The sequence below is a fragment of the Colletotrichum aenigma genome (genome assembly GCF_013390185.1).
Source record: "Colletotrichum aenigma strain Cg56 chromosome Unknown KSG_Cg56_contig39, whole genome shotgun sequence".
In the NCBI taxonomy this organism is placed as follows: domain Eukaryota; kingdom Fungi; phylum Ascomycota; class Sordariomycetes; order Glomerellales; family Glomerellaceae; genus Colletotrichum; species Colletotrichum aenigma.
In genome coordinates, this window is record NW_023500945.1 from 5969 (window position 1) to 18936 (window position 12968).

General features: G+C 51.3%; 2 protein-coding genes across 2 annotated transcripts; one reads left to right on the forward strand and one right to left on the reverse strand.

The window, feature by feature from the left end:
* Nucleotides 1-944: 944 nt before the first annotated feature.
* On the reverse strand, nt 945-2334 carry CGCA056_v015132 (uncharacterized protein; the record flags this gene model as incomplete). Its single annotated transcript, XM_037330373.1, has 2 exons — nt 945-949; nt 1050-2334. 2 exons carry the CDS (start codon nt 2332-2334, stop codon nt 945-947), a joined length of 1290 nt encoding a protein of 429 aa, XP_037171237.1.
* A 7324-nt stretch (nt 2335-9658) lies between these two features.
* On the forward strand, nt 9659-10352 carry CGCA056_v015133 (uncharacterized protein; the record flags this gene model as incomplete). Its single annotated transcript, XM_037330374.1, has 3 exons — nt 9659-9664; nt 9715-10159; nt 10270-10352. The coding sequence occupies 3 exons, from the start codon at nt 9659-9661 to the stop codon at nt 10350-10352; spliced, it is 534 nt and encodes a 177-aa protein (XP_037171236.1).
* Between the last annotated feature and the right edge of the window lie 2616 nt (nt 10353-12968).

The window sequence follows — 12968 nt, forward strand, 5'->3', positions numbered from 1 at the left end:
CTGCTTCTGTAGTCAAAGGCATAAGTGACTACCTATAGCTGTTGAACATCGTGTCTAGCTTTAACGGTCCTTGGTACAACAGTCAGTGTACTCTTCTAGGCCTGCCTACTAGTAATAAGGCATCTAGTGTAATTTGTATGTGAGCGTGGGGCTCTTCTTAGTTCAACTATATACACTATACATTTAGCTGTTTTTCCGACAGCAGAAACAAGGCCTGTAGATAATTGCAGTCACTGCTACTGGCCTTGATGGTCGGAAAGGGGTTATGCGCCAGCCTGCTAACTATAGGCAAAGGCACCACCTCCATTTGTTGTGTTATGTTATGTTGGGTAGCTTAATGTTGTCCCTTACCTATAGTGTCAGCGCTATGGCAGCAACATCCCACTTCCTATATGATTGCCTACTACGGCCTAGGGGGTTAGTTTAAGGCCTATATGCATTTGCAATATGCATTTGCAAAAGGCGAGATGGCAAGAACATACTGCATGCTGAGACAGTGTCAGCTGCTGCTTTAAGGTGTGAGGAGATGCTTGAGAAAGGCAAAGAGCAAAAGAGACCAAAGAAAAACATGGTTAGATTAGCCTATCTATGCACTTCTCCGTCCGTTGTGGAAACAGACTATTATGAACACTGAGAAACGTCATATGCTTCCCTGCCCTGTCCAAGGTATCGTTAGACGTTCTTAGTCATGGGATCAGTGGTGAGATGAGGGTGCTCTAGCTGATGTTAGACGTACACAGGCTGGTGGGTAACTACTACATATGCGTTTGGGTCTTTGGGCTCCTAATAGCTTCTTTGATGATTCTTGAGACTACGTAGTGATCTCAGTCGCAGCTAAGCTACTATCAACCAGATATTCCACCCGAGGCACCAGTCACCTTACCATAAGTAAAGGCTTCTTGACTTGTATAATATGTCTGTAGTCCTCCGTCCTTTCACCTCCTTTAGCCTCCGTAACTATGACCTCAGCTCAACAGTGACGTGAACACTAGTAGCAGCCCCGACTGATGTCAGCCTGTCTCTTAACTCTTCAGCCCGTGATGTCTCACCGGCTGTCCAAACCTCGACCTTGAGCTGCCTTAAGCTTGACGGCCTAGCCTCCAGGTACTCTGTGATTTTAGCTTCGAGTGTGTGCCACCTTGGGGCGCTTGGGTCGTCCGCCTCCCACTTGACGTCGTCCCATCGGGAGTGCCACCAGAAGAACATTTCGTTAGTGACTGTAACACACTCGATGCTAGCGGGGAGCACGTCGGCGAGCCTTGCCGAGTTATCTGTTCTCCACCCAAGTAGTACCGGTAGCGAGATAGTGATGCGCTTAAGCTGAGAGAACCCCCTGAGTGACGCCAGCGTGCCCCGAATACCCCACGGCCCTTGCTCGCCGCAGTCGATAGCTGTGGATGTCCAGAGAATCACGCTGAAGGAGAGCTCCTGTAGCGAGTGCTTCAGGGTTTCGAGCGATGTGCGCAGCGCGTCCAAGTCAAGCCACGACCGGGCGTATTCGGCATCGATAACATGCTCCCAGCGGAGAACCTCCAGGTCTGGGCATGCTCGCACAAGTCGGTCCAGACTTGCTTCAGTCAGCTGGGCCTTGCTCATGACCAATTCTTTAAGCTGCGTCGCGGAGACGGGGCCTGCCCCGGCGGGCCATGAAACCAACCGTCCACCGTCCTCAACGCGGTGCATCTCGAGGGTGCGGACCTGCGGGAGGTAAAACAGGGGTAGCACAGTGTCTGCGCTGACGTAAAAGCCGAACTCCGCGGCGGGGTCATCGTCCGGGTATGGTACAACGACCCTGGCCGTCCTGACGTGTGCGAAGGCCATGGTGCCGGCCGAAAGCATCTCCCGGCAGAGGAGGGAGATGACGGGGTCTCCTAGTGCTAGAGATGCGGTTTGCTCGTCATCCTCTTCATCTTCGACCCGGTCAAAGGTCCGGATCTCGAGGGTCTCCAGAGCAGGCAGGCGCGACAGCAAGACGGCCAAAGCAGCGACGGCTCCTGCCGGCTGCGTTGTGCCCACCTCTTCGTATCCAGAAGCAACGGAGTCCGCGTGTAGCGGCAGCATCGCCCCTGTGGCATGCGGCACGGGCTCGGCCACCTGCCCCAACGTCGAACGCTGCATCGCCGTCTCCGCCTCCAAGCGCTCTGACGCCCGCGAACAGCACACAGTAGCATGGCGGACCGCGTTCAGACGTGCTGGGCTGCTCAGTAACGGGCGGATGTCCCTGATGATGGCGATGGGTGGGGACGATGAGAATGGCGAGCTGACCAGGCGCACCTCCGATCGGCCCCTGTCCCATATGAGAGAGCCTGGGAGCGTTGGCAAATCGTCGACCATTTCGAAGACAGGCGAAGGTCGTCTTGGGCCCAAGGGTCTGGAGAAGGGAAAACGTCCTGATCCACACTGGTCCTCTGCGATGGGCCGTGTGTTGATGTGTGGAATTATCGCCAATCCGCTGTTGTCACTAGAACGACACGTGTCCTGGTTGCTGTTACGCTTAGTCCCGTATGATGCCCGACAATTATGCGGATGCAGCATACCTATACGCGCAGGATGACTGATAATAAAGCGTGCAGCGGAGGATCTCGTAGCGCGACAGGAGGCAGGTCGACGGGATATGCGATTGTTGATCATAGACTCCTTGCCTATTGCCACTCTGTAGGAAACTGGCCGCGTCGCGCGCAAGCAGGGCTAGATATGGCCGAACCTGGAGAGCCAGGACGCTCTGGAGGGCGCTTTAAAAATAGCCTGTTGCGGATGCATGCTTCAGAGACCCCGGGACCACGAGTCAGGCAATGCGCGAACCGGGAACAGCGTGTGCCTGCCCAGCAATTGGCCCATGCCGTTTGGCCTCAAGGTCTAGGCCTCAGCGCCGGCGACGTCCGAACCATTGAGAAGTCCGAGCGTCACCAGGGGTCCCGACCCCCTATCGGCTGGAATTGGAATCGTGGGACATCATAGCATTCTACAGCAGTTGCCGGGGGGGGGGGGGGGGGGGGGAACAGCAATGGATATCATCACAAATGTCTCGGGGGATAAGAGGAAAGAGAAAGAAGAGGAAGAAAATTTATACATACACAAATATAAATGAGTCCTACTGAAATCCGCCCCCCTTATAAGGTACACATGAACTGCCACCTATTATAGTTGGTTACAGATTCGCTTAACAATTGAGCAGGCTGACCTCTAGCACCTCGTCACCTGCCATCACTAGAACCTGGCGATAACTACGCGATGGAGACCACATCATAAGATTCACTGAGCTACCTTAGGCCGGGTCGTTCACCAGGTGTTCCGTGGCTTATAACTTAAAACATAAGCCTAAGGTACGTAGCCTAGAGAGCAACACGTAGCGTGCAGGACACACAGGCCGGAATACCGGGACGGAAATGAAGACATAGTTAGTCAAGTCGTCGCAGATATAACATCACCGCGCCCTCTGCATCATCCACACACCGTATGAGTTAGCAGATAATACTGGTGTTATTAATATAAGGTATACGTCGACCGGGGCCGTAATCGATCCGTTGCGTGACCGAACAGGGCCGGAGGCGGAGCAGGATGTGTAGTAGAGGCGGAGCTGCTTGAAAAGTATTACACCCCGTAGCTAAGTATGCCTCTAGCCCTAATTCTTGACAGTCTAGGTTAGGGTTTAGTGAAAGACAGATTGGGAGATTAAAGGCTTGGACCTATTCGGAACGGGGATCTGTTTCTCCTATTCAGCTCCCAGCTTCAGTCTCTGCCACAAGCAGTGGGGGGACGGTCACATTTCAGTCTCCTCCGCGTATTTACTAGAAACCACACACTGCCGAGACGGGAAGACAGCAAATCACATCAGAGCCCTATGTTATCTATTTTAGGTATATCTAAGAAGGTCGCAAACGCAGCTATAGTGCTTAAACGTAACAGAGACATTGCACTCCAACGGGGAATCGCACGGATAGCATCTTGTTAGTATATTCGAAGTTCTCTCTCGGAGTTGTCCCTGAGAATGGCGATAGTCAGTCCCATGACGTGTCTTATCAGCTAGGTACTTGGCTATAGGGGCGATTAAGGACTAGATAATACCTAGACAAGGGTTCGCTGTATGTAACGCGACTACAAGTAGCAGAACCAGTGATATTATCTACAACCAATAGACGTATGATGTTCGATCAATTTCATTTAGATACTAGAATAGCAGACTAGGAATGTCAGTCGACTTAACGGACCATGCTTACTGTAACACCCTACAACCAAGGCTTTATACTGTCCTCCACGTACATAATCCGCCCGTATAGAAACGGCCTCACCTTGCAGAGAGGCCTGCAGAGAGCAGCGTTCAGTGGCCTCTAGAAGGGCGAGCACGTCAGCTGGGTGGCTTTAGGGAGCTTAAGAAAGAACGAAGCCAGGACGTAGAGGTGCCGACACGTCGTTAAAGGAACCTCAACAGTCCAGAAGTTCCGAGTCGGTATTAATAATTAGAAACCAGCTTCCTCTAGAGAGGCCCTATAAGGCCGGTTTGGCAGCAACGCATGATGCCGCTGTTGTATATCTCACTAAAGCTACTTCTCATCATTCTAAGCTGTCTCAGGGGCCGGTGGCCATACCCGGCGCCATATACTCGCTTAGTCGAATCCGGATGCCGTATAAAATGTCAAAGGGTGGGCTGCTGTTCGTGCTTCTCTCGTCGAAAGAAGAGACAGTGTCAGGGATGATATCGTCTTCCGTAGCAGGTAGCTTTCCGTTCAAGCTTGTTCTTACCATGCAGTTGAATCCGGTCCTCCCGCCCAAGTTTGAATTCATACAGCGATCTCCACTGCGGATGATCCTTCGACTGCGGATACATCTGTCAGGGACCTAGCATCTGTCCCTAGTGGACTAGTATAACTAAACTGGTACCATCCGTTCCCACGCCCAACGTCCTTTCGAGACGTAACCCCACATACTATTCGTCGGCTCCATAGGCTTAGGCTAAGCTGAATCACTCAAGGGTGAGTCTGTGTGCAAGAAGAACCATAAGACGCTTAAGGCTGTGTGTTACGGTCAGCTATCCGACAGTAGGGTCTGCTAACAGAAGTTGGGGATTGACACGTTATAACAGTACACTGGGTCGTGGTCTGAGTCGTAGGTCGTAGGCTGTAGTAGATCAGGTCTTCAGAGGCTAAGGTGATCAGTCTTAGGTTCAACAAGTAATTCGCAGTGAAGGTAAGCTGAGAGTATCCGTGAGGATGTATACAAAGTTGATTGCTGAAGAGCTATGGAAGTCGGACCATGAGCCAGGCTCAGGTTATACTATATACAAGTTCTGAACAGTACCCTTTGTCCTATCACTGATCCCTCACTAGGTACTAGTGAGCGCTCACTGACTGCTGGTGAGCGCTCAGTAATTCCAACTGAGCGCTCAGTGATCCACACTGCCTGCTCAGTCTTATCTTATCATCACGTGACTTGTACCATAGTTCTTCCGTCTCCGAGTGAGTCCCTGCTGTTCCCGTGATCCTGCAGTACAAATGTCCTGTCCTAGCCGCCTGATGACCTGGTGGGTCATGCAGCTGTTATCCTTGTTTACGGGTCGTAACACTGTGTTAGGTATGTTCTATAGAGGAGAATGATTGCAACGAGGTGAGGACCAAGAGCGGTATAGGGGTGAGAGTTGACTGTCAAATGAGGGACTGTATCGAGTTTCGTCGAAATTCCATCATAATACCGAGTACTGTATACAACTAACATCGCTTGGGTGCTGTCATCCGATTTTGATTGCTCTCTAAAAGCGGGGGGGGGGGGGGGGCGGCGGCCGCACACGGATCTCATGCATTCAGCCGAACCACACACGTAACCAGGAACTCTTTGTTGCTCACAATCATACCCAGTACACCTTTTACTGACCTCAATAGATGGTCTTCTTGGTGTGTTTAGAAGACTGCTACTTCTCAGGTAGTGGGGAAAAGTGTGCAGGTGATTATGTTAGGGTGACTATAGCGGTAGATTCGGTGAAGACGGCTGTGTCGCAGCAGTAAAGGCGAAAAGTATTGCGCTGACCTGGGTTGCATGACACCTTCTGGGGAAGAGACCTTTTTTTCTTTCTTTCCCTTTATCACAGGCGTTGCTGCCGCTTCTATCGCAGGCGAGTTTGACGTCCCCTGCTACGCAGGTTTAGAGTTCAAGCGAATATGACAAGAAAGGTGGAATGGATACTTATTGGCCCTTCGTCGTGGTTTGCTGGGCCTGGAGATCGAAAGGTGCGAGCTCACACATACACTATAACAAAGAGGTCTTTTAAGTATGCAGAAGGCCAGCTGTCCCAACACAAACGACATGGCAGTGCTTTGGATTTCATGCTTGTAGCAACATACTAGGAAGCTGGCATAAGACAACAACCATTTACAGTAGCTATGCGAACAAGCGTGTAATCCAAGATTGCCCCTAGGATAGGAGAACCCCATTCTTGGACTCTGTTCATGTGTGGTTTTGGCTAGGAATATCATGCTAGAAAGGTTTACTAATTAGTAAGCCATCTGCGATAGCTAATCATAGTAGTGGTAACCAAAGCACGGAGTGAGTGCCGTATTACAGATGGTACTGCAATGGCTGCAGGCCCGACCAAACTCCACTACTATGAGGCGGTCCCCGCGGTCTTCGCGGCCTCGCCTACCCGTAAGGTCACCGGACAACACAGGCGGACAATATACCGACCGAAACCGAGGCCTACTAGATAGGTGCGTGGCCTAAGATCGACGCTCGACCCACTACAAAGGTAAGCAGAGCTAGAATCAAGCCTCGAGACTCCGTTACTCATCAGTGAAGAACTCTCTGACGTCTCCAATGCCAATCATCCTTCCGAGGAGGACAGTTAATGAGGGAAAATACAAGGCCCCTTATCGCTAAGCCATGAGCTAGAACCGTGCGACTAGCAGCAGCATGACAAGGGGCGAGAAGCCCCGCCTATAAGTAATGCAGCCGCCACGACGACGGTCCTCTGTGCTGCCCGACGGCATGTGGAGATTGGATCCGTCAAGTACGGAGACACCCGCAGTCACGCGCCCACGGATGCGCCGGGCACTCGGATAGTGCCTGTGCCATTGTACTGGTGGACTCGATATTCATGATGGCCCCCTTACCATGTACAAGTCGGCGCAGCTAGATGCAGAGCCTCAGCCCTTTTGGTTGCTTGCTCGTCCTTGTTGCCGAGCCTGGCCTTCACCAACGTCCCCTATTACGCTCCATAGAATGGAGACTACAGCAGGGCATCCGAACAGGGGTCGTTTGTGTGCCCATTTGCCCTAGAGATAGTGCTGATCGGCGAGGTGTCGTTGTCTTGACTATTCTGTGGGAAAGTTGTTACGGTCAGCTATCCGACAGTAGGGTCTGCTAACAGAAGCTGGGGATTGATACGTTCTAACAGTACACTGGGTCGTGGTCGTAGGTCGTAGTTCGTAGGCTGTAGTAGATCGATTCTTCAGAGGCCAAGGTGATCAGTCTTAGACTCAACAAGTGATTCGCAGTGAAGGTAAGCTGAGAGTATCCGTGAGGATGAATACTAAGTTGATTGCTGAAGAGCTATGGAAGTCTGACCATGAGCCAGGCTCAGGGTCATTATATACAAGTCTAGTTCTGAACATGTTCCTTTGTACCTTGGGTCGATCTGGATCATTTCGATCCAGAATGATCGTTTGGCCCCCAAGTCGTGTTGGATCATATTGATCCAATATGATCGTTATCTTATCATCACGTGATTTGGACCATAGTTCTTCCGTTACCGAGTGAGTTCCTGTTGTTCCCGTGATCCTGCAGTACAAATGTCCTGTCCTAGCCGCCCGACGCCCAAGTGGGTCGGTCAACTGTTATCCATGCATAACGGGTCGTAACAAAAGTCTTGCGCACAGCACGTTTTATAACAATCTCGCTGCAGCCTGCTGGTCGCTAATGACCACGGTCCTCTCGAGTCATGGATACGAGAGATACGAGAGTGATCTCCGGACTTCGCATCCGCTGGCTTTGCGTCATGGTCACAACATCAACTTGAGGTGGCGGACTCTAGCTACACAAAACCACCACTATAGCCACCACGAATACCATGCCGATACAGAGAATGAAAGTCCAATCGCGAGGAGGGAGGAAGATATACCTATGGCTGTGACTCATGTTAACTTGGGATGAGTGGGCGACCAACAAGAACAGAGGGAGAGGATCACCACCTGCGACGGAAGGCTGGGTCTAGGTTTGGACTGTGCGGATGAGACTTTCCTACTAATTTCAATTCGATTCCACAATGTCTGGCTGCTTCTGTGGTCATTCCAGCTGCCGTTCTCGTCTCAATTGATACACTACGGCTAGAACAGAGGTCAATGCCCCAGTAAGATTAGCACTCCCAACCTAATCGAAAGGAAAAGAAGAAGAAAAAAAAGAAAAGAAAAAAAGTAAAGACAAAAACCGGCTAGGAGGGGCACTGTCAGACTGGGTGGCCGGCCTGGCCCAACTGGCAAAAAAGCCAGATCCACTCGCTTTAAACCATCCTTATCCCTGCCCATCTACCACCCCCTAGCGCGCTTCACAGCAAGGGAACTTTTGACCGCTGTTTCGGTTCCGACGGTACTGGCCGGGGGGCCACATCGGTCCATGTCAAATTGAAGACAGGCCCGGAAACCAAGCACTAATATCCGTCATATAGTGCTATTCGTCCAACCTTTTTATCACTTGTTGAACCCAGGCCAGTTTGGGCTTGCCAGTCGCTGCGCCTCTCCTTGTTCTCTACGAGCAACACTCTAGGGCAAACTTCCTCATCTCTTTTCGTTGGCAACTTTTGACAGACATTGGTAAAGCGTTCTTGTGTTTATGGCTTATACGGCGTCCGGTGCCAACCACCCATCCGCTAATAAACTCATCGTATATTTCCAGCCTGCTCACGGACTCCTCCGAGCCACTTCGTCTTATCCTGTTTATGAATCGCGTCGTTACACTTGTTCAGTCCCCGATAGCCTTCACGAAAGCCCGCAGCTACCTTATTCGTCACACGGCATCTGCATCCTGCTGTTGCCGACGTAGGAGCAAGAACGACCCATACTCAAGACGATGGCCCCATATACTTGGCCTGAAGCCAACAGTTCACGGCAAACTATGATGGTGTCGCCTGCGCAGAGACTAGGTGATGGGCAGTTGATCAAGCACCTGGTCGATAGATACGGCATGAACGCATTAAAGAGCCTGGTCCAGGAGTCGATTGCTTCTCCAGTGCCGGCTGAACGCAACGCAGCTCCCGATGAAGCGTCAAGTATTTATACTGCGATGTCATCCACGGGATCAGCCGACTTTGGCCTATGGGAATCCGAAAGAGTACGCTATTCTCCCCTCCAATCCTCTACTGCCGGGGTGGCAGTGCCAAAGGGCTCTCGGGACGGTTCGAAGCCCACGAGCAGACACATCCAAGGTGGGGACCTTTCCGTTGCCACCTGCACCTCGGCAACGCGGCGGGCTGGACGTATTCGGGTGAAGCAGCGGGTGCCGGAACCGCCGACAGTGGGGACGTCATCCGCTGATCTAAAGAAATTGAAGCGGAATGGGTATTTTGTGTGTGGATTGTGCGGGGAGGAAGGTATCATCAAGACCTGCGCAAGGAAGAGCGACCTCAAACGACATATCGAAGACTTTCACTACAACGACGCTCAGTGGTTCTGCCGCCACTATGGCTGTCATATGGTGTTTGATTCACAGGGCGTCTACAAGGTACACTTGAAACAGGTCCACTGCGATTCTCTTGTGTCCGTAGACGTAGCCAAGGTCAAACTCTGCCCGCAGGTGGTATTTGCCTGCGGCTTTGACGGCTGCTTGCAAGTGTTTGAGGCCCCGGAGTACACCAACGCCAGCCCGACCTTCAAAAAATACGTCCGTCATGTGGCCGAGCACTTTGAGCAAGGCGCCAGTCGTGGCGGATGGTCGTACTCTACAAGGATGGGCAATCTGCTCCGTCAGAGCCAGGTGCAGCTCACCTGGAACGAGTGGACACAGAGCGAAGCATTAAGAACATCTCTCAAGTGGACCCCTCAGACGTCCAACATCTTGCGGAAGAGATTAGAATGCCGGCACATTGGCGACATTAAGCTGCTCGTTCAGTACGCCTTTCTTCTAGGCACTGATCCCGACAGCATCAGCAGATTTCGCGAGGACTTCGTCACACCCGTCGCCAGTACGTGCAGGATGCATATGACCGGCCAGACACCTATGCAACAAGTTATAGAGTCCGGCGAACTGGCCGAGGAGTCCTTTTTAAAAGTCTCTAACGTGCCGCACCTTCAGACCACATCCGCAGCCTCTCGAGCAATGCCAACACAAGCGCAGTCGGGATGGCCTCCTCATCCCCATCAACAAGCGTACTATGAGTTTCAGGCGTTGAATGCTATGGCCAGTCCGGATCCAACAATAGCTGTATCCCTGATGTATCATCCCCATCAGGGCAACATGTACGATGGCCAACAGTCTACGCGCAGATCCATTCACGATGGAACGTTAAGGTATCATTGACCAGAGCACGGTCAGGTCGGTAAACGCCAGGATGCACACGTCAACATCCTCTCTTCTACTTAGTTCCCCCCTCCTCCGGCCCCCCTCCCTGTTTCTAATAGTGGCTCTTGTATCACTGCATTGAGAAACCCACGTCATCAGACACCCATGCTAGACATTCTCTGTCTAGCTAACTCGTTCATAAGCCGGATTTGCAGTTGGTTCCCCGGCCTCCCCTGCGGCGTGTAAAGAGGTGTTATACAATGCTCAAGGCCAAGTGTCGAGGATAACCTGCTGCTTGCATAACGGCACCGTCTTAATTATGAGTTCACTGTTCGAGACCTAACTATTGCAGCCGTCCTACGAGGTGCATTTTCCGCCTATGATTGGTGATGAAGTTGCCCTACATAAACTAGAACGTGTTGTTTTGACACCAGGACAGCGCGCCTGATGTAGCAGGCTGATGACCGACATAGTCAAGCGATGGCTGGACTGGCCCTATGGGAGCCTGCTAGTAAGTTTGTAGGTGTGTTTCTGCTGGAGAGTAGGCCGACCGTTGAAGCTCGGTAGCGGGCACAAAGTGACGTCCAGTCTTCTAGTGTATTTCCTAATTACCCAGTATACTCTTCCATAGGAGTTTCGTATATAAGCATCCAGTACCCGTAGCTAACCCTTGTATTCCCCTCCTGAGATCATACTAACTTTAGGAAGAAGAAAAAGCCAGATGCGAGCAAGCGAGCCGGCAGTGCAGCTAACTGTAGCGCAGAGCAAAGGCTTCCGTGATGATGTCTCTGACCCAACCATTCCCTGCTCCGTGCTATATAGGTACTTGGTTGATACTGACAGCTACACTTATGCTCTCACTGGAAGATCCAGTTACTTTACCCAATCAAATCACGTCTTGATACTGCTACAAACGCTTCGCTCAATACTATTGCGATAGCACGAGTGTCTATTTGCTGGGGATTTTGTTCTTGTTACTGCCTTAACCCCTTAGTAGTAGCTAGCTAGCAGTGTAACTAAGAGGGCCCTGCTAGGCTGCTGGGCTACCGAAAGAACGAGGTAGGACCGTAGGAGGCTGCAATCAGCGGCTCCCGTCGCTAGAACCCCCGCTAATTAGTGCGCGGACAGCAGAGACACCTAATCCTAGTTGGAAATAGTACTACAGAGTATATTAGGGGGCCCGTCTGTCGCAAGCGCTAACCAATTCAAACGAAACCCACTCCGGACACAGGCTTGATCACTTCCATATAGCCGAGGATTGCATGGAGCTACGATGCCGGTCCTTCAGGGGTAAGACCCATGTTTCGCTCGGTCTCGGTCACGAACACCTCCTTGCAAAGGGAAAAAGAACATATACCTCCTCAGGGTTTCCAAATATTAGCGCCATCCTATACTAGCCTTCTTTAGCAGGAATATTCATCATTTTTAGAGGTCTTAACAGGGCCTTATGGGGGCAAAAATACAACACATCTTTTTCTGGAGATTCTTTGAGCCCAGGTCCAGAGAAAGTCCAGAAAACGATATGTCGCCCTCCCCCTAGATTTCTGTGAAGGTAACATACCCCAGTACTAACTAGGCGTTTCTACCGACGCAGAAGTGACGCGCTAACATCTTGAATCCCTGGGGAGGTATGGAAACAAAGGGAGAAAAAAGGAGAAAAAAAAAAAAAAGAAAAAAAACACAGAAGAGGCTGTTATTGTATGTCGAGATGGCTAGTCTTACTAAGGATCCTATATCTATTACACACCTTGAAGATGGAGAACATTTCAGCAGCAGCAGCGGGCAGCATGCTTCGCCAAGGACGTCAAGGTTCCCCTCCGGCAGCCTCGGTAGTGTTCGCCAAGCCTATAATTACTGCGAGCAGATGGTCCTGGTCTGTCACCCGAAATAAAGTTCTGACCGAACTAGGTGGTCCCTGTAGACGGCGGTCGACGCCTTCTACCATGGGATACTCTCTGTGTCTACTGCGTAACTACAGTCTGAAACCCCCCCCCCCCTGATATAGTGTGACCCTCATTTCGGTATGAGGCGCTATGCTTACCATGACTTCAAAGCGTAAACTTTGCTCCCGCAAGAGAGGCAAACCCAATCCCTTTTTTTTTTTTTTTTTGCCTTCTCTTTTCTTATTTCTTTCTTTTCTCCCCTAATCCCCCCTTCGTCTTGGCACCTGTGCGGCACTCCTCCCGCCCTTCCGTGTTGAAGAGCTAACCTAAGAGTGCGATCGCTCTATCCTTCGGACGGATCTATATAGCTCAGTCCCACTACGGTAACCCTGGCTCGGCTCGAAGTTTTCTTTACATTCCCTTCCTCTCGTCTCTCAACGAGCGCCATCTCTCGCTAGGGCACCAGGGAACAGCGAATAGAATGGAAGGCCGTCCCGGCGCCAAGTCAAGCGACAGCCGACGAGCTGTCATGGTTGGTATCACATCGTTTGCGTTCGCATTGGCTCTCTTCGCAGTGATCATGCGAACGTACACTCGCGTGTTCTTGCT